The 20,673-nt window shown below is 42.8% G+C and overlaps 1 protein-coding gene and 1 long non-coding RNA gene across 2 annotated transcripts in view; one reads left to right on the top strand and one right to left on the bottom strand.

Moving 5' to 3' along the window:
• Nucleotides 1-5,408: 5,408 nt before the first annotated feature.
• The window catches only part of OTOA (otoancorin), a 44,126-nt gene continuing 28,861 nt past the window's right edge, over nucleotides 5,409-20,673 (bottom strand). Inside the window, exons 23-29 of the mRNA XM_081169811.1 lie at nucleotides 18,412-18,567; nucleotides 16,156-16,298; nucleotides 14,145-14,281; nucleotides 12,981-13,078; nucleotides 10,068-10,260; nucleotides 5,937-6,032; nucleotides 5,409-5,499 (exon numbers count right to left, since the gene is read on the bottom strand). Of these exons, the coding sequence (XP_081025937.1) occupies nucleotides 5,965-6,032; nucleotides 10,068-10,260; nucleotides 12,981-13,078; nucleotides 14,145-14,281; nucleotides 16,156-16,298; nucleotides 18,412-18,567 (795 nt within the window). The 3' untranslated portion in view covers nucleotides 5,409-5,499; nucleotides 5,937-5,964. The remainder of the gene's footprint in view (nucleotides 5,500-5,936; nucleotides 6,033-10,067; nucleotides 10,261-12,980; nucleotides 13,079-14,144; nucleotides 14,282-16,155; nucleotides 16,299-18,411; nucleotides 18,568-20,673) is intronic.
• LOC308573145 lies at nucleotides 7,151-9,367 on the top strand. The gene is made up of 2 exons (XR_014001961.1): nucleotides 7,151-7,393; nucleotides 9,291-9,367. It is a non-coding gene; the product is annotated as an uncharacterized lncRNA (long non-coding RNA).

A 20,673-nucleotide genomic window follows, 5' to 3' on the forward strand; every position in this document is an offset into this window, starting at 1 on the left:
TTGTAACTTGAATCTGTTGGTTCAGATCCCACCCTCCAGAGCAGAAGAAAACAAGCTTGCTCTGTCTTCCCTGTGACAGCCCTGTAGATATTTGAAGATGGATTATCATCTCGTCTCAGTCTCCTCTTTTCCAGGATAAACGTACCCAACTCCCTCAACTGTTCCTCGTAAGGCTTGGTTTCCAGACCCTTGATCATATTGGTTGCTGTCCTTTCCACATTTCAATTCCTTCAAACTGATAATCTACTACTGTTGCATTTGCCCCAAAGTTCTGCCTTGACGTCGTTTAGAAAGTTGAGGTAATTTTGATCTGTTTTAGAATTAATAAGTTTTGTTTGTTTTAAAGTAGGGTTGTTTATTTTTATTTATCTTATTGTGAGCAGGCAGCAACTGTTTTAGGAGTGTGCACGTGCATAATGCTGACCCCAGAAGTGGCTGGAACAGGGGGTGGGGACGGGGCAGGGAGGGAACAGGGTGGAGCAAACTTAACATGCGCTCCACTGATGCGCACAGGGGTCAGGAATGCACACACACACACACACACACCGTGCTAAACTGTTGTTGCCTGTTGTATGGATTTAAATAAATAAATTGGGCACGTCTGGCCCAATCTCTTCATACTTCCAGGTAACTGATTAAGACACAGGTTTTTCCGCAAGTGTTTGGAGGGGAGGCCTGATTAGACAATAAAATTTACTTTGTCTGTCTGCTGCCATTAGTAATTGCTATGTAGCATGGGAGTAGCCAGGATTTATGGGGGGGGGGGCAAAACCAAGGTATCTGTGATGCAGTTGGACAGTTAGTTAAGTATTTTTATTTATTTACTTGATTTAGGGGGGGCAGCTGTTCCCCCTGCACCTCCCAAGCAAGCTATGTCCATGCTATGTAGTGCTTTTGTTATGAATTGCTGTGTTTTTATTTAAGGCCCCATCTGCACAGTGCAGTTAAAACTGTATTATACTACATTAAACAGTCATGGCTTTCCCCAAGGAATCCGGAGAACTGTAGTTTATAACAGGTACTGCATCTTGTTAGGAGGCTCCTATCCCTGTTCATAGAGCTACGCTCTCCAGAATTTCCTGGGAAGAGGAATTTACTGTGCAGTCTATCAGTCGTAATGGGACAAACTCATTTGTTAAGTGTCCATGCTCCAGGGAGGGCTCTCAGCAGCTGGAGTCTCAGTGCAAGGAGGGAAAAGCCTTTTACCAAAACACCCAAGAGAGCAGGGTTTAAAGTGCAATGAAGCCTCAACAGGGGAAGGTAGGGTTGCCATGTGTCCTCTTTTTCCAGGACGCATCCTCTTTTTCAGGTGTAAAATTTCTTTCCAGGTGGATTTTTTTAAAAAATTGCCAAAATGTCACTGGCTATACTGTCCGGATGAGACATAGACATAACTGGTGGTTAAAGACTTGCTTTCCTCTTCTCTTTTCCTGCCTACCCCCCAGCAATATATCACAACTTCTATTGCCTGCATATAGTCGGGGTATTTAAAATGAGAGTCGTCATAGCATCCTCTTCTTTGCTCTTCAAAATATGGCAACCCGAAATTGGTTATCACGTGGGGGGACGGTTTATATTCTCATGTTCTTTTGGAAAAACCCGGAGAAGAGAGCATTAGCCTTTTCCTCCGGATGTTCCCCGATGAATGGTATTCACAGAGAGGTATACAGACAGATGGATGCCAACAACAACACAATCTCTGAACCTGGAGGAAACATGTCACCATCCATGATTATTAACCATTCTCCGCTCCCTCCTTATTCTGTCTCTCTGCAACATGCGCTGCAGCTCCTAGCAACAAGCCTTGAGTGGTGGTGGATGGTAAATGACAGGAATGCAAGGAGATTAGCAACAGGCGGGGAAAAAGCAGCACCTGTCCAATTTTTATTTTCCCGATTCCAACAGTGTCTCCACAACAGATGTGAAACATAAATCTATATAATGTTTTTTTTAAAAAACAAGCAAACACCAAGCAATCCATAGTTCTAAACTAGGCATTCTAGTTTAGTGGAAGGAGCAAATACAAAGGGTATAAAGCAGGGATTGCCAACCAGGGCCGTCTTTACCCGGGGGTGCAAGGGATGCGGGGCACCTGGGCGTCAAATTCTGGGGGGCGCCAAATGTATACCTACTGTATACCGGTCCCTCTTGATTGGCGGCAGTGAAAAGCAATGGAGCGAAAGTCCCTTCCCCCCTCCTCTGTCGCTCTGTTACTCCATAGCATGAAATATTACCGACGAGTCAGGAAACAAAAGCAGTTTTTTCCGCTGCATTGTCGTTACAGGTGAGTAATCCCCCCCAAAAAAGCTCAATAACTTTGAGTTCACCCCCCTAAAAACAACATTGGCTTCCCCCCTTCCAAAAAAAGCTCAATAAAAGTTAATTTGGGGCAACTAAACTAAATTTGGGGGCGCTGGGCCAGTGGTGCATTTTGCTAAAGACAGCCCTGTTGCCAACCCAGTGCCCACAAGCACCATGGTGTGTGCAGGGCTTTCACCGGAGGTGTCTTATCCCCACTAGAAAGTAAATTATAAGGCAAAATGTGCAAGAACCTTCTAAGCAATTTCTGTGAAATGAGAGTGGGTATGATGTGGTCGCCTTGTGTATTCCCCTCCCCCGCCGGGTTTGAGAATTGCGCCCTGCTACTATTAGACAGTAAGGCCGGCTCACCCATGAAGCAAGGTGAGACAACTGCCTCAGACAACAGGATCCACAGGGGCAGCAGATCCTGATGCAGATCTCTTTATTCCCCCTTTGCTCCTGGTGTCAATCTCCACTCCCCCACTCCTTCCCTGGCAGGGAGTGGGGTGTCATTTTGTAGTTCGCCTCAGGTATCAAAATGTCTTGGGCCGGCCTATTCAACAGTAACGTACGTGTGTGTGTGATCAATATTGTGTGACCTCCACAATAAGGACCAGCAGGACATAGCTGATTTCCTTTGGCAGGCCTAAGGTTGTTAAGGATGGCTGTCTCTCTTGTGTTATGCCACACTCCCTATGACAGCCATTTTGTGTTATGCCCTTCTCCTATAGCAGCTATTCTGGGACTAGTGCCTGCCATAGCTGCCAACCTTCCCCATTTTTGTGGGAAATTCCCTTATTCACCGTTTCCAGCTGCTTCCTGCTGCTATCCCAGATTGTTAGATATCCTGTAGACTGTCCCCGGGACAGGTGAGGCTGCTGATCCCTTATTTTCGAGGCTGCTGATCCCTTACTTTCAAATCTGAAAGTTGACAGCTATGGTGCCTGCAGTGCTCTCTCAAAATTTGAAATGAGCAAAGGCAGAATCATCCTCAGTTTAATCAACTCTTTATGAATCCTCAATCTTGAGTTCAAAAGAACAGCATCCAGGATCAAAGGAAACATGTTCCGAAGTAAATAAAGGGGCTTGTATCAGTAAATGAATTAAAACAACATCCTGTACCATTTAATCTTCTGGAACAGAAGCAACAAATGTATTATTTACCATACCAGAAAAGCTGGAAGGTTTTCCAGCAATTTTAATTATTTTAATTCTTTTTTTCAGCTCAGTCAGTACAGCATGAGACTCTTAATCTCAGGGTCATGGCTTTGAGCCCCAAATTGGGCAAAGAAATCCTGCACTGCAGGGGGTTAGACTAGATGACCCTCGGGGTCCCTTCCAACTCTACATTCTATGATAAACTAATCCAAATAAGCTTATAAGGTTGTTATAAGTAATCACCCCTCACCAACTTATATTTGCAAAATACAATTCAATACAAAATTATGGGAAAAGGTAATTCTGGAGGATTTTTTAATTTTAGAATAGCACACAAATAATTAAAAACACTTTGTAGACCACACAAGGTTTCATCCCTGACAACCAAATTGCAGTTGAAACATTTACTTTGTAAGCATGGTAATTCATTTTGGTTCCACAAGAACTTTTGCCATAACAAAACAAATGGAATTTTCACAGCATTTCTAACATTAGGTTTCAACTGCTCATCCAAAAAAGAGAGGGTGAACAAAGATTTTTCTTTAAAAAAACACAACAGTCTTGCAACGTGTTAATTGATCACTTAGCATAATGAACATACTGTAATCCATATTTCAATGAGGCATTTTGGCTTCTTGGAGAAAGTACTGTACCACCTGCTTGCTTCCTTTTGAAGTATCATATAGATAGGATATATGTTATCAAATGCTGATCATATTTAAGCATAATCTCCATTTTTTGCAATTAAAGTAATTGACTCAGAGATTAAAAGATTATATCTAACTACAGGTCACCTTTAAAAATAGTGTGCCCTGACTCTTAATAAAGAAGGGGGGAACAATTAAAACACAGAAAAACCACATGGTTGTCTTTTCTGGACTATGGTGCTGGACTATAGGCTGTAAAAGGTAAAGGACCCCTGGACAGTTAAGCCCAGTCAAAGGCAACTATGGGGTCATGTGGCCAGCTGACTAAACCGCTTCTGGCACAATGGGACACTGTGACGGAAACCAGAGTTCACGGAAATGCTGTTTATCTTCCCGCCACAGCGGTACCTGTTTCTCTACTTGCACTTGGACATGCTTTCGAACTGCTAGGTTGGCAGGAGCTGGGGCAGAGCAATGGGAGCTCACCCCATTGTGGGGATTCGTACCGCCGACCTTCTGATCGGGTGGCGCTGTGGTCTAAACCACTGAGTCTCTTGGGCTTGCCGATCAGAAGGTCAGAACTTGGTGTTATCTACTGAACCTGAATGGTGGGAGATGCAGAACCAACAAGAGGAAGCATTTCTTTACACTATGGAGTTCTCCACTACCCGCTGTAGCCATAACCACCAATTAGATTGGCTTTAAAAGAGGATTGGCAAATTTGTGGAGGATAAGGCATCCATCAGGCAGCTGACCAAGGACAGATACCCAACGTCAAAGCATACAGATGTCTGTAATCAATAAAGTTGTGGAGATTTTCAACTCCACAACATTGTTGTGTCAGTTTATTCTTATGTTTTACCAAACCTTCCTGGCTCCTGGGAGCTCACTGCACATGGGCCCACAAATGATTCCCCACTTCTGTTCTACATAATACATCATGGAGTTTTCGTATATTAAGAGCATTTGCACCTGGGTGATGGAGCCAGCGGTCTGGATAGTGAACATCTTGTTTCCAGCAGCCAATATCTGTACATTTTAATCATCATTCAACAGACACTAAATGGGTGTTCTGTCTCCCATTGGCTCACGTCCCAACACCTAGCAACTGAAGGATTTCAACATGAGTGTGTTCTCCTGGTGATTCATTCTAAAAGCTATGGCTATTATTCTACAAACATTACATCTGGTTTTGTAGTGCCTCAATGGCAATCAATGGCCATTGCTACTTCTTATGGCCATAGTTAAGGGAAGATGGAAAACATCACTTGAATGGATTCCTAAGACTCACAGCTACCATACTTCTTAAAGAGCTGCAATGTTTTTATTTTCTCTACATCAGTAGGCTTTCCAAAAGACCGTTTCTGTATCCACCCAGGTGAGCTGTAGCCGTCTGAAAATTGCATCAAGGTAGAGTGATATTGGGAGGGAAGAAATAATATACAGAAAAATTAGTGCCTGACATAGCATTCTTACAGCACAATCCTTTAGATGGCTGTTCAAACCTAATCCCCATTGAGTTCAATGGGACTTGTTCCTAGGGAGCCTTAGATTTAAATCATTTACACACTTCTCTGGGAGCAAGTTCCATTGAACTTAATGGGACTTACTTCTGAGTAAACATGCATAGAGTTACACTGCACATTTCTAAGCAGTCAAAGTAGCAATTAAGGGCATCTTTTTATTATTTTATAGATCTTATTTTTTCAACAGTTAATAAGCTGCTATCATGGTATCAAGCACCCTTAGTGTACAAGGTTTTGTTTTTAAAAAGAAAGAAAGAAAGAAAGAAAGAAAGAAAGAAAGAAAGATTGAAAAGAGCATGCTTACCATAAACTCTTAACAGTGATAACTTGATTCAGGAAACAGGATGCAGGATGAATGCAGTAAACACCCAAAGACTTAAACTGCAGGAAATTGGAGCACCTGCAAAGAGAATATTGTACAGTGGTGCCCCGCAAGACGAATGCCTCGCAAGACTAAAAACCCGTTAGACGAAAGGGTTTTCCGTTTTTCGATGCGCTTCGCAAGACGAATTTCCCTATGGGCTTGCTTCACAAGACGAAAACGTCTTGCGAGTCTTGCGATTTTTTCCGCTTCCCCCCTTTTTCTAAGCCGCTAAGCAGCTAATAGCCTTTTAGCCACTAAGCCGCTAAGCCTTTAATAGCCGCTAAACCGCTAATAGCGCTAATCCGCTAAGCCGCTAATAGGGTTGCTTCGCAAGATGAAAAAACCGCTAGACGAAGAGACTCGAGGAATGGATTATTTTCGTCTTGCGAGGCACCACTGTATTGTGAATTAACAGCATCTCTAACTTGCACATATACCTTAGTGAATTCAGCTATCTGAGAAAACACAGGGGAAGGATTCAGAGAGGTCATTCTCTCGACTGAAATTGGCCTATTGGTGATGCATGCTGCTAGCTATAGCAGTCATCTCTTTGCTCCAGGGGACTCTCCCAGCAGTACGCACTTTGCTCCAGTCGACTTGCTTCCTGTTCAATACAAACCATAGTTTGCTATTACATCGGAACAAAATAAACAATGGTTTGTGATTACCTTCCAAATCAGAAATGGAAACCACGTTCAAGCCACATTGAAAGTTGTTTTGCAAATGCAACCAGAGTTTCCTGGTTTGGGTGGAATAACAAACTATAATTTACACAATACAGGAAGTAAATGAACTGCAGTGCTGCTGAGAGTATGAAGTACCAAGAAAAATATTATGGAGTATAGGCAAAGCATTAGAGCATTACATCCACACCTCTTACTAGAGGTTTTGGGGGACATGTATAATGTAATATGAATTCCGGGGGGGGGGGCGTAGTGTTTTAGACTACTGAGCTTTGTGATGTCACGAGCAATATGTGCCTTATCTACACTACATAGGTAGAATAATAATAATAATAATATCTTTATTGTCATTGCCCCCTCTCGGGGACAACGAAATTACTTGGCTGCTCCATCCACCCAGGTAGGGCACTCCACACAAAATCAAAACAACTATAACAAAATCAAAACAACTATAAGAAAGGACAAACCAGCTGCAGTGTGTGGTTAAAGAGCAGGAAATGACTAGGATCCTTTGAGAAGATACAGCAGACATAAAAGGAACATTGCCAGATCATTTGGGAAATGGGAACTTCTTCAGTGCCTCCATGAAGGAGAGATAATGAAGTTCCACTGTCAGCTGACAGCTGTTTTTGCTCCACCAAAACCCAGAGGGAGAATACTGGTAGCAGCATCTGTGCTCTCTTGAGAGATTATCCCTGAAGAATCAACGAGCCAGTGAGTACAAGGAAATTTGATTTACTCTGTTTGTACCAAGCTAGGGGAATAGTGGTCACCTGTCGCAACGCATGATGTCACAGACAGGGATGATGTTGCCAAAGTTGTCATTGAAAAATAAAGAAATATTGGGATGAACCATTGAGGTCCTACGGATCCCATAACTGGAAAGCTGCTTTATACTGAGTTAACATAGGAACATAGTGTTGTGAGGTTGGGGGGGCCCTAGACCTCAGAAATTAATAAATGGTAGAATTTTGATTTTTTGGAGTGTTAAAGGGCAAATTGCTAGCCAGTGGAAAAATACAGGCTAAGCTTCCTTTCTAAGCCAGGATAGAGGTGTTAAATTGACAAAAGGTGTTGGTGGCCCATCTAAGAGGAATCTTGGGTCTGCGCAGACAGAGGTTGCCAAAGTGAGTGGGTATGTGTGTGTGTGTGTGTGTGTGTGAGAGAGAGAGAGAGAGAGAGAGAGAGAGAGACAGGTGACCATGTATTTTGCAAGGTGTGCTGGGAAGAAGGAGGGAGAGAAGAAAGACAGAGATTCATCTTGGGCATGCTGGCTAAAGGCAGGATGGGAAAGATGCCTTTGACTCCAGTGTTGCACTGTTGTGGGGAACAAGCCCTTCTTGAGATTACCATTCTGTAAGAGCTGGACTCCCTCCATCCAAATCTAGGTGTAAATATCTGAATAAATCATAAAACTACAACAGTCTCCGCCCTGGTCTTCAATTCTCCAAAGAAGCATAGGCCTTGGGTGAGCACCTGGAACAACCTGGAATTTTGCTACTGCTCAGCAGAGAGTGGAGGTGGCACCCAACTTTTGTAGCAATAGGAAGTTGGCTTATGCTGAGTCAGACCATTGGTCAATATACCGTAGCTCATTGCTGTCTACTCTGGCGGGCAGAGACTCTCCAGGGTTTCAGACAGGAGCTTCTCCCAACCCTATCTGGAAATGCTAGGGATTTCTGCATGCACGGCAGATCTTCTACCACTGAGCCAGGGCCCTTCCCCTGAGGAACATGGTTGCATCCAGACCAGTACTGTCTTCTCTGACTGGCAGTGGATCTCCAGGGTTTCACAAAGGAGTGCCAGGGATTTAATCTGTGACCTTCCGCATGCAAAATAGGTGCTCAGCCACTGAGCTATGGCCCTTCCTCAAAACGTAGCCTGGCCAGAAGTGGGATTCAAACCTCTACCTCCAGGGGAGACTGCGACCTGTTTGCAGTGCTTTAAACTGCTCAGCCATCCTGGCTGCAGAGCTCCTCCATCCTTGATTGCTTTTGTCATGGTTGTGATGATAATTTTATTATTTGTACCTCACCCATCTGAGTGGGTTGCCCCAGTCACTCTGGGCAGCTTCCAATAAAACACCAAACATTAAAAACTTCCCTATGCAAGGCTGCCTTCAGATGTCTTCTAAAAGTTGTAAAGTTATTTAAATCCTTGACATCTGATGGGAGGACATTCCACAGCGTGGGTGCCACTACTGAGAAGGCCCTCTGCCTGGTTCCCTGTAACTTTTATAATCAAAAGAAACATCACTTATTAAACTGCAATCTGTTTCACACCATTATGTTTTACACTTTTTGGGGAGGGGGCAATGTTTTAAAATAGAAGAAGAAATTGGTATGCTAAGTTACGTAGGGCTAAGAAACCATGGTCTCCACCAAAGGAATTATCATCCAGCAATTGTTCTTACTGGAATTTTGCTTTCTGGTGATAAGCTACAGCTGCCATTGTGTTAATTAAAGGGTGTTGCTACCATATGGGTCCTACATAATGAGATGCATGCAACAAGGAGAGGATAGCACTCTGGTGCTGTATAGAGCGGGCTGCATGATACTACAGAAAGGAAAGCATCCTTTTGTGTTTATGTAGAGCTTTGTGTTTTTTCCAGATACCTTGAGCAGAACTCTGTGCTATGGATTTCAGAAAATTCAGACAAAAACAGAAAAGAAAACAGAAATTGCTGCAGTTTGCCTGTTCTTCTGTGGTCTGGTACTGGTTGGAAACAGAATGCTAGACTAGATGGGCCTTTGGCCTGCTCCTTTTCTTAGTGTCAAAGAAAGTAGATGTCAGTGGACCAAGGATGTAACTTAATGTTATAGGGCTTTTTGTGGGGCTTCAGTCTGGGTGACACCTGTGGGTCCCTTCTGGGCCTGTGATTCTGCATCCAGTGAGTTGGAAGCCATAGCCTTAGCTGTCCAGTTAAGTACTGCCATTTACCTATCCAAAGAGGTCGTCCTGTTGCCATAAAGACGAACGGGTGGGCCTTTTGCCACCTCACCTGGCTGGATGACATGCCATTCTAGGATGAAGAACAATAGAGCGAGCAGGACTTTTTGTGTGTAAGTTTTGGCTACTGCTGGAAGCTGGGGACACAGAGGTTTGTCTTGCTCTGTGCTGGACCTTAAGCTATGGTTTGATGATCTTGCTGAGAACCTAAAGGGGATGCGAAGCATGATGGAGTGCTAATGTTGTGAGCCCCTCCATCCTATGCTCAGGTTGCATATTTGTGTAAAGAAACCCATATATCCTAAAGACAACACTGTCTCCACTGACCTTCATTCCAAGGAAACCAAACATAGTGCTGGAACCCCTCTCAGTGCTCAGTGACTGGGATACATGCAACAATATGAATATGGCCTGAGAGTTGTTATTATTTTTAACTCACTGTTCTGAACTGATGTGTATGTCGGTCTGACCGTGCTCTCATGGAGCGGAAGCTCCTGGATGCTTGTTCTGGCTCCATCCATCGCCAGCAGAAGACTCTGAAGCTGCAATCCATTGAGATGCTGACGCTGCAACTCTGTCACTACAGCAGCATTTTCAGGACCAAGGTTTGCTATTTGTTCTGGGGACAGCTCCTGGACAAAGCAAAACCAGATTTTCATGTTGTTTATTTATTGTGTTTCTATCTCAACCTTGTTCTCCAAGGAGCTAGTGTGCATGGTTCTCCCCCTCCTCATTTAACCCCCCACAACAACCCTGTGAGGGAGGTTAGGCTGAGAGGCAGTGACTGGCCTGAGGTCACACAGTGAACTTCATGGCTGAGTGGGGATTTGAACCCTGGTCTGCCAAGTCCTAGTCCAGCACGCTGACCACTACGCCACATCAGCACTCGTGAAGGATTTTCCTGTACAGGAGCACCAGGAAAAGTGAGCAGCACACAGGGCATTGCAGAGTAAATGCATTCAGTATACAGACATAGGAGCCAGTGTGGGGTAGCGGTTCATGTGCTGAAGTAGATAAAATGGAGAGGGGGTGAAGCTGGTATGCTACCTTGAACAACCTGGAGGAAGAATTGAAACTAGTATTAGCCCTACTCAAAGTAGACCCATTGAAATAAATGGACATGACCAACATTGGGGAGATTTAGTTTGTCTCATTTAGTTAATTTGTTAGTGGTTCTGTGTTTGTTTGTTTGTTGAGTGAGGGAAATATAACAGTGTAATGCAGTTATATCAATATACTTTATTGAACAGATAACATCCTCTGCTTATGTATTTAATTATTCCTGAAAATCCTTCCTATCTATCTATCTATCTATCTATCCATAGGCGCCGACTCCATGGGGCCTGAGGGGGCCCGAGCCCCCTCAAAAATTCGTTTGGGGGGGCTCCGCCCCCCCAATAATCTCAGGCGCCCCTCCAGCAGAGCGCCACCGCCGCCCCTCCCCCAGCCCAAAATGCACAGGGTCGGGCTGCATGCCTCCCGCCCTTCCTCCCGAGCAAAAGCTCCACCCAATTTCCTTTGGAGCTGATTAATAGGCGCAGCACGCTCTCCCCTATTCGCTCACGAGGAGGCGGCGCCACTTTATCTGCATATTCATGAGCTTATTTATTATTCATGAGCTTTCGCGGGCTCCCCCAATTTTTTTATAAGTCAGCGCCCCTGTATCTATCTATCTATCTATTATCTATCTATCTATCATCTATCTATCTATCTATCTATCTATCTATCTATCTATCTATCTATCGATCTATCATTTATCTATCTATCTATCTATCTATCTATCTATCGTGTGTATGATCACAAGAATCCAGGAGTATCTGTATTTTCATCTATACAACATAGAAGGTTGTGTATCTTGCTGGTGTGTGATGGGAAACCAGATGCAGGAGCTGGAGAAGACAATACACCTGCACCAAGCAATCTCCCATATATGACAATTTATCCTCCTAGTGGTTTCTGCTCCATCGTTTCACATCAGCAGCTTCGGAGTCAACCGTCTGTCTTCATTTGTGCTTGCAAAATGTTACACTGGAAAAACAATGATGCAATCAATGTGATCCACAAAACCGAAGAGATGTCATCGACTGCCTCGGCTGTTGGATCTTTTCTTCAGGTGCAAAATAATCTGTCGAGTGAGGCCATATTATTAAGCCTTCTTTGAAAACCGGCTACTGTTATAATTGCACAGTAATTATCTTTCCACGTAGAACAAAGATGGCAATTTGTGCGACTGACACCTATAATAGCACCTCTGAGTTCTCCTTGATTTTGTAGAACGTTCTTCATCTTTCAAAAAAATTCTCTTTCCCCATTTAGGTTTTACAAAAATAAAAAGGATGAAAGAGCCCAGAAATTGACTTTCATCAAGAGGAAAGGAGCTTTTTTTGGACTTTCTCAAACAACAACCCTTGCAGCAGAGGTTGCATCACAAAGCTATTTCTCTTTGGTTAAAAAATCAACAAGCAACATGGTGGAGAGGGGGTGACGCCAATGTTTAGTGAAATAGCTCTGCTACATATATGGAACCCCAATGACGGGATTAATGGACTATCAGTGGTCTGATGAGCCTTAGCTAGAGACCAATATGGTGGCAACAGCTTTGCTGTGACCCAGCTGGGATGGCCTTGCGACTTACCTGTGGATCCTGCTTAACCGCTTTCTGACCTGTGTATAAGTCCAGGAATTTCAAATTACATTGGGTTCGCTTTTCTAACGCAGAGTAAATGAAAATCTCCTCAATCTCTACTTCATGTTATGTGCATAACACATTGCTATCATCCACTAGACTTAAAAAATCTAGCATGCACAAGCTGTATGCAGCAAACCCCACGGGAACTCTTTTATGTCCTTAGCTTCACCACGGAATAAATGCAATTATATAGAGAGATATCAGCTTTGCTAGAACATGGCCATTGTTACCTATTATTGACTATTTGTTTACACTGCTCTTTTACTGTCAGAACAACCCTGTCAGGTAGGTTGGGCTAAGAGGTAATAATTGGCCCGAGGTCGCACAGTAAGCTTCGTGGCAATATGGGGATTTGGACCCTAGTCTCCTGAAACTCTAACCAGGTGTATGGAACCTTTGCCCCCCCCCCGGTGTTGTTGGACTACAACTCCCATCAGCCCCAGCAAGCATGGCCAATACCCAGGGGTGATGGGAGTTGTAGTGCAGCAGCATCTGGAGGGCCAAAGCTTCCCCACCCCTGCCACTACATCCTACTTTAATATTTCTAGAGACTTAAGAAGAAGCCCTTTAAAGTGTTCTCCGAACGAAGATACGCATTCACGTCACCGTTTATAACAAAGCAGAAGTAAATGGGGAAAGAATCAAAACATCCACAACACTTACTTTGAAGATTTCATCAGGGATATATTTTATTGCTGTTGGATGGAAATAGGGCATCAATTCTTTATCAAGAGCTTTTAATTCTTCCCCATTTAAGCCAGCTAGAGAGAGAGGAAAAGATTGAGAGAGTGAGAAAAAGAGATCAGAATGCAGCTTACTTAGTTCACACCACGGTGGATTAGGCTGAATTTGGGGCAAACGTACATTTCAGAGCCTCTGTATGCTTTAGCTGATCAATATTTGATTCTAAAATGTTTTCAGACACCTCTGGGAAATCAGGCCTTTAAGAAAACAAGGCACTTCTCTGCAGTTAAATGAAAAGTTCGATGTGCAGCCCTTGTAAAAGTGCACCTTATTAATCCAATTTTCTTTTTCCTTTTGTTTCTGTTTTAAGGGCAAAAGTTGCCATTTCTGCTTGTGTTCTTTCCCATCTCCCAAAACATCCATATAACAAACATATAAATAAGCTGTGCCACACATATTATAAGCCAACACTGCACAATCCGCCATAGCATAGTTGCCAGTTAGCCATTCTCAGAGTAGGCCTACTGAAGTTAATGAACACGAGTGAGTCCTGCCCATTCATTTCAATGGGTCTATTCAGAAGGAATGACACAACCCATAGGGTTGTATCCAACAGCAGTCCAACTGAGAGCAGACACACTGAAATTAATATATGTGACTAAGTTAGGTTCATTCATTTCGGTGGGTCTACTCAGAATAATAGAATTTGTAGAGTTCGAAGGGACAACGGGGGTCATCTAGTCCAACCCCCTGCAATGCAGGAATATTTTGCCCAATGTTGGGCTCAAACCCATGACCCTGAGATTAAGAGTCTCATGCTCTACCGACTGAGCTATCACAGCTGAGTAAACTTAGTTGGATACATCCCATACTCACCCTGAACACAATGGAACATATTTCAGGCAGACATGCATAGGATTGCACTTTAAAACTCTTTTATTTCAATGGGGTTAATTGCTCCTAAATTGGTTACCTTGTAGGCCACCACAACATCCCACCAATATTGGATCTAAGGTTAATGGTGACCAGATACAGGGTTCATCTTTTCCCTATTTCCCCTTCCATCTTCTGATTCAGAGATATAGGGTACGAGGTGGACCACATCGCTCAGAACATCCTTGATATGGATGCGAGCCTCCTTACCTGCAATGTTGCCAATCTCCTGCAGGATAGATCTGTCCCACCCTGTAGCAATTCCAAACACAGACTCTGCCTTCTTCTTAAACTCTTTCAGAACGTTTGCGCTGCATGGCAGAGAGCCAATTCTTGAAACAACAGCACTGCAGAAAGGGCAAAGAGGGGACTGTAATTTTACACAGTTGGAAAAGCCTGAATATTAAAGTAGACTTAGTGGCGCTTCATGCATGAGATTCTTCCTAGACAGCTGTAAGGAATCATAATAACATCACGTTCGTTTGCACGATGAGTATCTATTTTGCTGCTTCCCACGGCTTCCATATATACATGTGCAATTATCACCTGAAAATTTTGACACTCGTGGGGCGGCGGAAGAAGCCATGTGTGAAGCTGCTCTGTGCATGAGCTGCATATCAAATGAAAAAAGATGAGATAGCAAATAATATTTAATATGTTGATAAAGGCAATAATTTGTACTTTCTTTATTTCTTTTTGAGTGGGCTAGCATCTGGCACTAGTTCATGATTCATAGCTTAACGTAAGAAAAGCCCTGCTTAGGGTTCTCAGGTCAGGAGTATCGCAGACCCTGAGATTGCAGGGCCCAAACCTGGGACTTTGGGGTGGCCCCTGGTGATGATGTCATGAAGGCATTCCTCGGTGACGTCATAGGGCAACCCCATGAGATGGAGGTTAATTGAGAAAAGGGAGCAGAGGAAGGCAGACACCCCAAAATGTACCTATGCTATCATTTGCAGCCAACCCCTGCTGGGCTGAAGCTTCGAAGGGAATCTTGCGCACCTGTAGATTCAGGCTCGCCATCCATCACTTGGAGGGGACCAGCCAAACCTGGAGACTTCAGGCGAGACTGGAGGTCTGGCAACCCTAGCCCTGTTGGGTCAGGCCAATGGCCTATCTAGTCCAGCATCCCTGCTCTCACGGTGGTCAGTCAGATGCCTCAGTGGGAAGCTCATAAGCAAGACTTGAGTGCCACAGTCCTCTCCCTCGCTTGTGATTTGCAGAAACTGGCAATGGGAGGCAGACTGCCTGCCACAATAGAGGTAGAACAATACACATCATGGCTGTTAGCCTTGTCCTCCATGGATTTGTCAAATCATCTTTTAAAGTTATCCAAGTTGGTGGCCATCACTGCTTGTTGTTGGAGCGAATTCCATAATTCAGTTCTCTGTTGCGTGAAGAGGTCCTCTCCTGAACTTCAGGGTGCACACAACATACGTATTTCTAGTAGTCCCAAGACCTTTTAGTCTCAGCAGGCTTTTAATATTTAATTGTCAGGGATTCTTAATGATGATATATTTATTTATTTATTTATTTATTTATTTATTTATTTATACATACATACATACATACATACATACATACATACATACCCCGCTCATCTGGCTGGGTTTACCCAGCCACTCTGGGCAGCTCCCAACAGAATATTCAAAACACCACCAAACATTAAAAACTTCCCTAAACAGGGCTGCTTTCAGACGTCTTCTAAAAGTCAGATAGTTGATTATTTCCTTGACATCTGATGGGAGGGCGTTCCACAGGTCAGGCGCCACTACCGAGAAGACCCTCTGCCTGGTTCCCTGTAACCTCACTTCTCACAGTGAGGGAACCGCCAGAAGGCCCTCGGAGCTGCTAGCTTTCGAGCTAATATGCTTTTACTACTGTTGCTAATACTATTAGTATTTCACACATTGGTTTTAACTGCATTCTGTTTTAGTACTCTTTATTGTAAGCCTGGGGGTTGGTTATTTATTTATTTATTTATTTATTGGTAAGGAACATTTCTCAAAAAAAGTTTATGGCTTTTACTGTTAATATTATTATTTATTTATTCAGTTTATTAGTTGCTTGCTACATGAAGAGTCTCTAAGCAACTTTTTTTTAAAATTAGCTCAACATGCAAAATAAAATCAGAGATAACAATAAAAGCCATGCAACATTAACTTTTTTCTAATTTATCTTTAGTAAGTGCATTGTTAATGGAAGAATTGTGGTGCTGTACCTGAACTCAACTGCATTTATAGATTCGATCTCTGTGGAGTTCAGAGCACAAAGATTATGGCCTAGTCCAGCCAAATCAAAGCTTTTCAGGGTGTCCATTCCTTGACCTGAGTCTTCCAGAAAGCCCTGTAAAATCAACCTGGCCTGAAAAACAAACACAACGAAGATCTAACTCAGTTAAAAGCAGTTAAATTAGAAGGTAACAAGACTCTGCACTCCAGGAAGCTATAATGCAACTGATTATCATGGAATCAGGATGCTTGCACACAAAATAATGATAAAAGTGGCTTTACATTGAAAGTGAAAAAGAACTTCTTTTAACTGACAATGCATGTTCTAGTCAAATATTGTCCATGAATCAAATTATAGGATGTCACCGTGGCAAAGAAGCAGTTTACCGTACTTAAAGGATCTTTTTAAGCTAGTCCCAGAGGTCTGGGACCACTTTATTTGAAGAATTGCCTTACCAAATATATAGTTTCTTGACCCCTTTGATCTGCGGAACTGGCACTTTTACAAGTTTCACATAATGGTCATTCCGAACTTGCAAGGAATCAATTCTTCGATGCAGCAGAATCTACACACTGGAACTTCTTGCCCATTTATATGCATAAGGCACCTTCATTGTATCATTTTCGGTGCCCATTTAAATGCCTACCTAGGCACGGAATTTTAACATGCATTCTATTATGTTGTTTTATTATGTGCTACTATTTCTAAAATGGCTGGTTTTATTTAAATTTTGATAGATTTCAAATGTAAGCTTGTTTTTCAATTTCAAATAAACATTTTACATACTTAAGATATCAATGACTTCCCTTCTTCTCTTTCCATGGCTCACTTTACATATCTTATATCCCTGCATATTTTACAAAAACTATACCAATCAGTTTTCCATTATTACATCCATCAAAACATATTCACACTGTTGAATTTATCTTAACGCTGCCAGCGTTAAGACAACTATTTTCCATATATTCAATAAACATTTTGCAACCCTCTCTAAACGTATGTTCTTCTCGTTCTCTTATTCTATATGTGAAGCCTGCAAGTTGTGCATTTTCTGTCAACTTAAGTTGCCATTCTTCTTTGGTTAGGACCTCGCTCGGTTTCCATTTTGGGGCTAACAAAACGCGGGCCGCAGTTGTTTCACACATAAATAACCTTTTCTGACACTTGGGGGAATTCACATTTGTACACTGTTCTTTATAAACTGCTTGGGGAGTTTCTGTTGTTTTATGTGGTATATACACTTTCTTAAATCAAAGCAATAAAATGAAACAAGTGATCTAGAAGCTGGAACCTTTGGGATGCGGTGGGGGATTTTGCAATGTCGCCCTTCCCAGCCCTTTCTGCCACATGGAGCTGCTGTAGAGTGGGAAGAGCCACTAGCTAGGAATGTGCTAACATCTCTGGCTCAACAAAGGAGAAGCCAACCTGCCCCTGCACGTTCCCAATCTGCTGCCAGTTTTTCTACATGGCAACCAGGGCCAGATTTAGGTTTGATGAGGCCCTAAGCTACTGTACTGAAGGTAATGGGGCCCGTTATATGTCCAGCTGTCCTTAGTCAAAAACAAATCGTCACTGTTTTTTGTGTTGAATATTTGTCCTGTGGTAATTTATGGACCTAATAGGTATCTAAAGCCATTTGCACATATTGCCATGCAACCAGTCCATTCAGAATGTAGGCACCCTATATACATAAATGAGCAAACCAGTGATATTTTAGGGAGCAGGCTAGCAGGCGGGGCCCATTAATTGCATTATAGGAGCCTATACAAAACAAAACACTGTTGCTGTAGGTAGGTTTTATTTTGGGCCCCGCCAAGAGAGTGGGGCCCTAAGCTATAGCTCATGGGTAGGCAAACTAAGGCCCGGGTCCAGATCCGGCCCATCACCTTCTAAATCCGGCCCGTGGTCCAGGAATCAGCATGTTTTTACATGAGTAGAATGTGTCCTTTTATTTAAAATGCATCTCTGGGTTATTTGTGGGGCCTGCCTGGTGTTTTTACAAGAGTAGAATGTGTGCTTTTATTTAAAATGCATCTCTGGGTTATTTGTGGGGCATAGGAATTCGTTCATATTTCCCCCCCCCCCTTCAAAATATAGTCCGGGCCCCCACAAGGTCTGAGGGACAGTGGACCGGCCCCCTGCTGAAAAAGTTTGCTGACCCCTGCTATAGCTTGTTTAGCTTACACATAAATCAATCACTGATGGCAACCACCCTACAGTGGATTCACCAATTGGACACACTCACCTGCGTAGGGCTCCATTCTGTTTGCTGGCTGAGTGCCACAACGGTATCAATAGAACCCAAATCCAGCATTCCAATTTCAGTCTCATTTAGCACTGCAGCAATGTGCCCAAGGGAAACTATGTGGTAGCTCTTCCAGCTTGTCAGGGGGCCCCAAGACTTTAAAACAACAACAACAATATATTGGGGTTAGCCAGGAATTCTCCAAGGACAGAAGGTGTGACACCTCACTTTTTTGAAAGATAACTTTTAAAAAACAAATAATCATTTAAAATCAATAATGCGGCATAAAGTAAACAAAGATCACAGCCACACATAAGGGGTAAAACAAGTAACATTAGTTTTTATTAAATAAAATTAAATAAAATAAAATAAAAACAACGGTTACTCCTATCTGCTGGGTTGACATATGGTACATTAATGGAATTTATTCTAAGAATATAACAAGAAATCTACCTCTTTTGAAATATTCGATGAAAAGTACTAAGAATTTAACATGTCAATTTTGCACACATGCCCCTTTTATTTGATATTTGGGGAGGTGTGCATGTATAATTGTTTTTGTATTATATATATATATTAAACTGTAATAATAAATTTAGAAACACAAAACAAGTTCTCCTCCTGCAAAAATTATTTCAGAGCTATGGCTGTCTTTTGGTTTGAGCTTAACAATGTAGTTTTGCTAAAAATACCTGCTGCCTGAAGGATTATGCATGGTTTAGTACATTACAGAAGTAAGCACGTATCTTCCAGCTGAGCACAGCTGGCGCATGCTAATCTTGATGGTAATTTCTATGGGCTGGAGAGATCTCCCTCTAAGGAATTTTTTTCAAAAAAAACCTCAGCAAGCAGCTTTTGACTCATGACAGCAAATCATCGGATCAATCTTGCTGTTAAGATTGAAGTGGCTTTGGCTTGTTCTATGGTTGCAGCATTCCTCCCCGCATGTAAATTGTGGCAGCCACTGGCTTTTTTCTTTTCTTTCATTGGGGTGGGAGCGGAAACTGTCAGATTGTAAGCACTGTGCAGCCCTGGGAATCTGTGGTTTCCTCGGAGGAGGAAGATTAGGACACCCCATCTAGGACCTTCACACTGCCAGTTAGAGATGGGTGAATATGTCAGTGTTGGTTTCTCTCAGTTTCTCATCTTTCCAACCTTAAATCCAGCTCTCCACATTTCCATGTTAATTTGTGATCTTTTAAAATCCTCATGAAAAGTCACCAGCATTTTAGTGCAAATTTCTCCTACACATGCAACTCCAAATTCACATGGGAGTGTAATCTGTTTTGAAACAAATATTTTTAAAACTGTTGGAGATGCCGGGGATTGAACTTGTGACCTTCTGCATGCAAGGCAGATGTTCTACCACTGAGCTACAGCCCTTCCCCATCTAGGACTCAGCTACATTATTCATGTTATGCTATAACTGTGTTATAAACATGCAATACCAGATGGCGCTGTAGAGCACAAAACTTTGTCTATACGATTTTACATAGAGTTTTTCTTTTTCTTTTGTTATAACGATTTAATTTATGACATCTATTGTGTGCTTTCCCCCCGTGTGTAGATTCAGCCCTAGTTTGGCCTTAAGTCATAGATCTAGGATACCAGAGTCTGTTAGGGAATGGCAGAAATGAATAAACGGTGGTATTCAGATAATATTTGGGATATGAAGGGACAATACAAGCAGCAGAACAGTGCCAGACAAGAAATTCCAGACCAGGCTAGCTAACTGAAAAACCATTAAGGATCAACGGAGAGCCATTAAGGGCAATTGGCAATGCAAAAAGCTATCATTCCCTGCCTGCTGCGAGGAGTGGACAGAGACAGGAGGTTTGGGAGGCTGCCAAGGTGATGGGGGATGTGATGTAACAGGAAAAATTGTCCTTTTTGAAATGTAAAGGTGTTCTGGCAACAAGGAGGAAGGAGGCAGAACCATCTTGGCACTGGCTGGAGGAGGCTGCACCGAGAGACTGGGAGCGATGGCTGGCTGCTGCTATGGACCCCATGAATCTTGGAGGGGAGTGAGAGACTGTGGGAGAGATTCATGGGGTTTGTGAGGGGGGTTCTGTCAAGAGGGTTTGTTCTGACAGGTGGTAGAGCTAAGGAGAGCCGAGAACTCTCAGTATATGCTCTAAGGTTCTGAATCACAGAACACTGTTAAAAATAGACAAGACACAGCCCCACACGATGTTCACAGGAAAAAGGATCCTCAGAGGGAATACTCTGATAGGAAAGGGGTAGTAGTGATTCTGAGGCCAA

The sequence above is a fragment of the Podarcis bocagei genome, assembly GCF_964188305.1.
Source record: "Podarcis bocagei genome assembly, chromosome: 14".
NCBI lineage: Eukaryota > Metazoa > Chordata > Lepidosauria > Squamata > Lacertidae > Podarcis > Podarcis bocagei.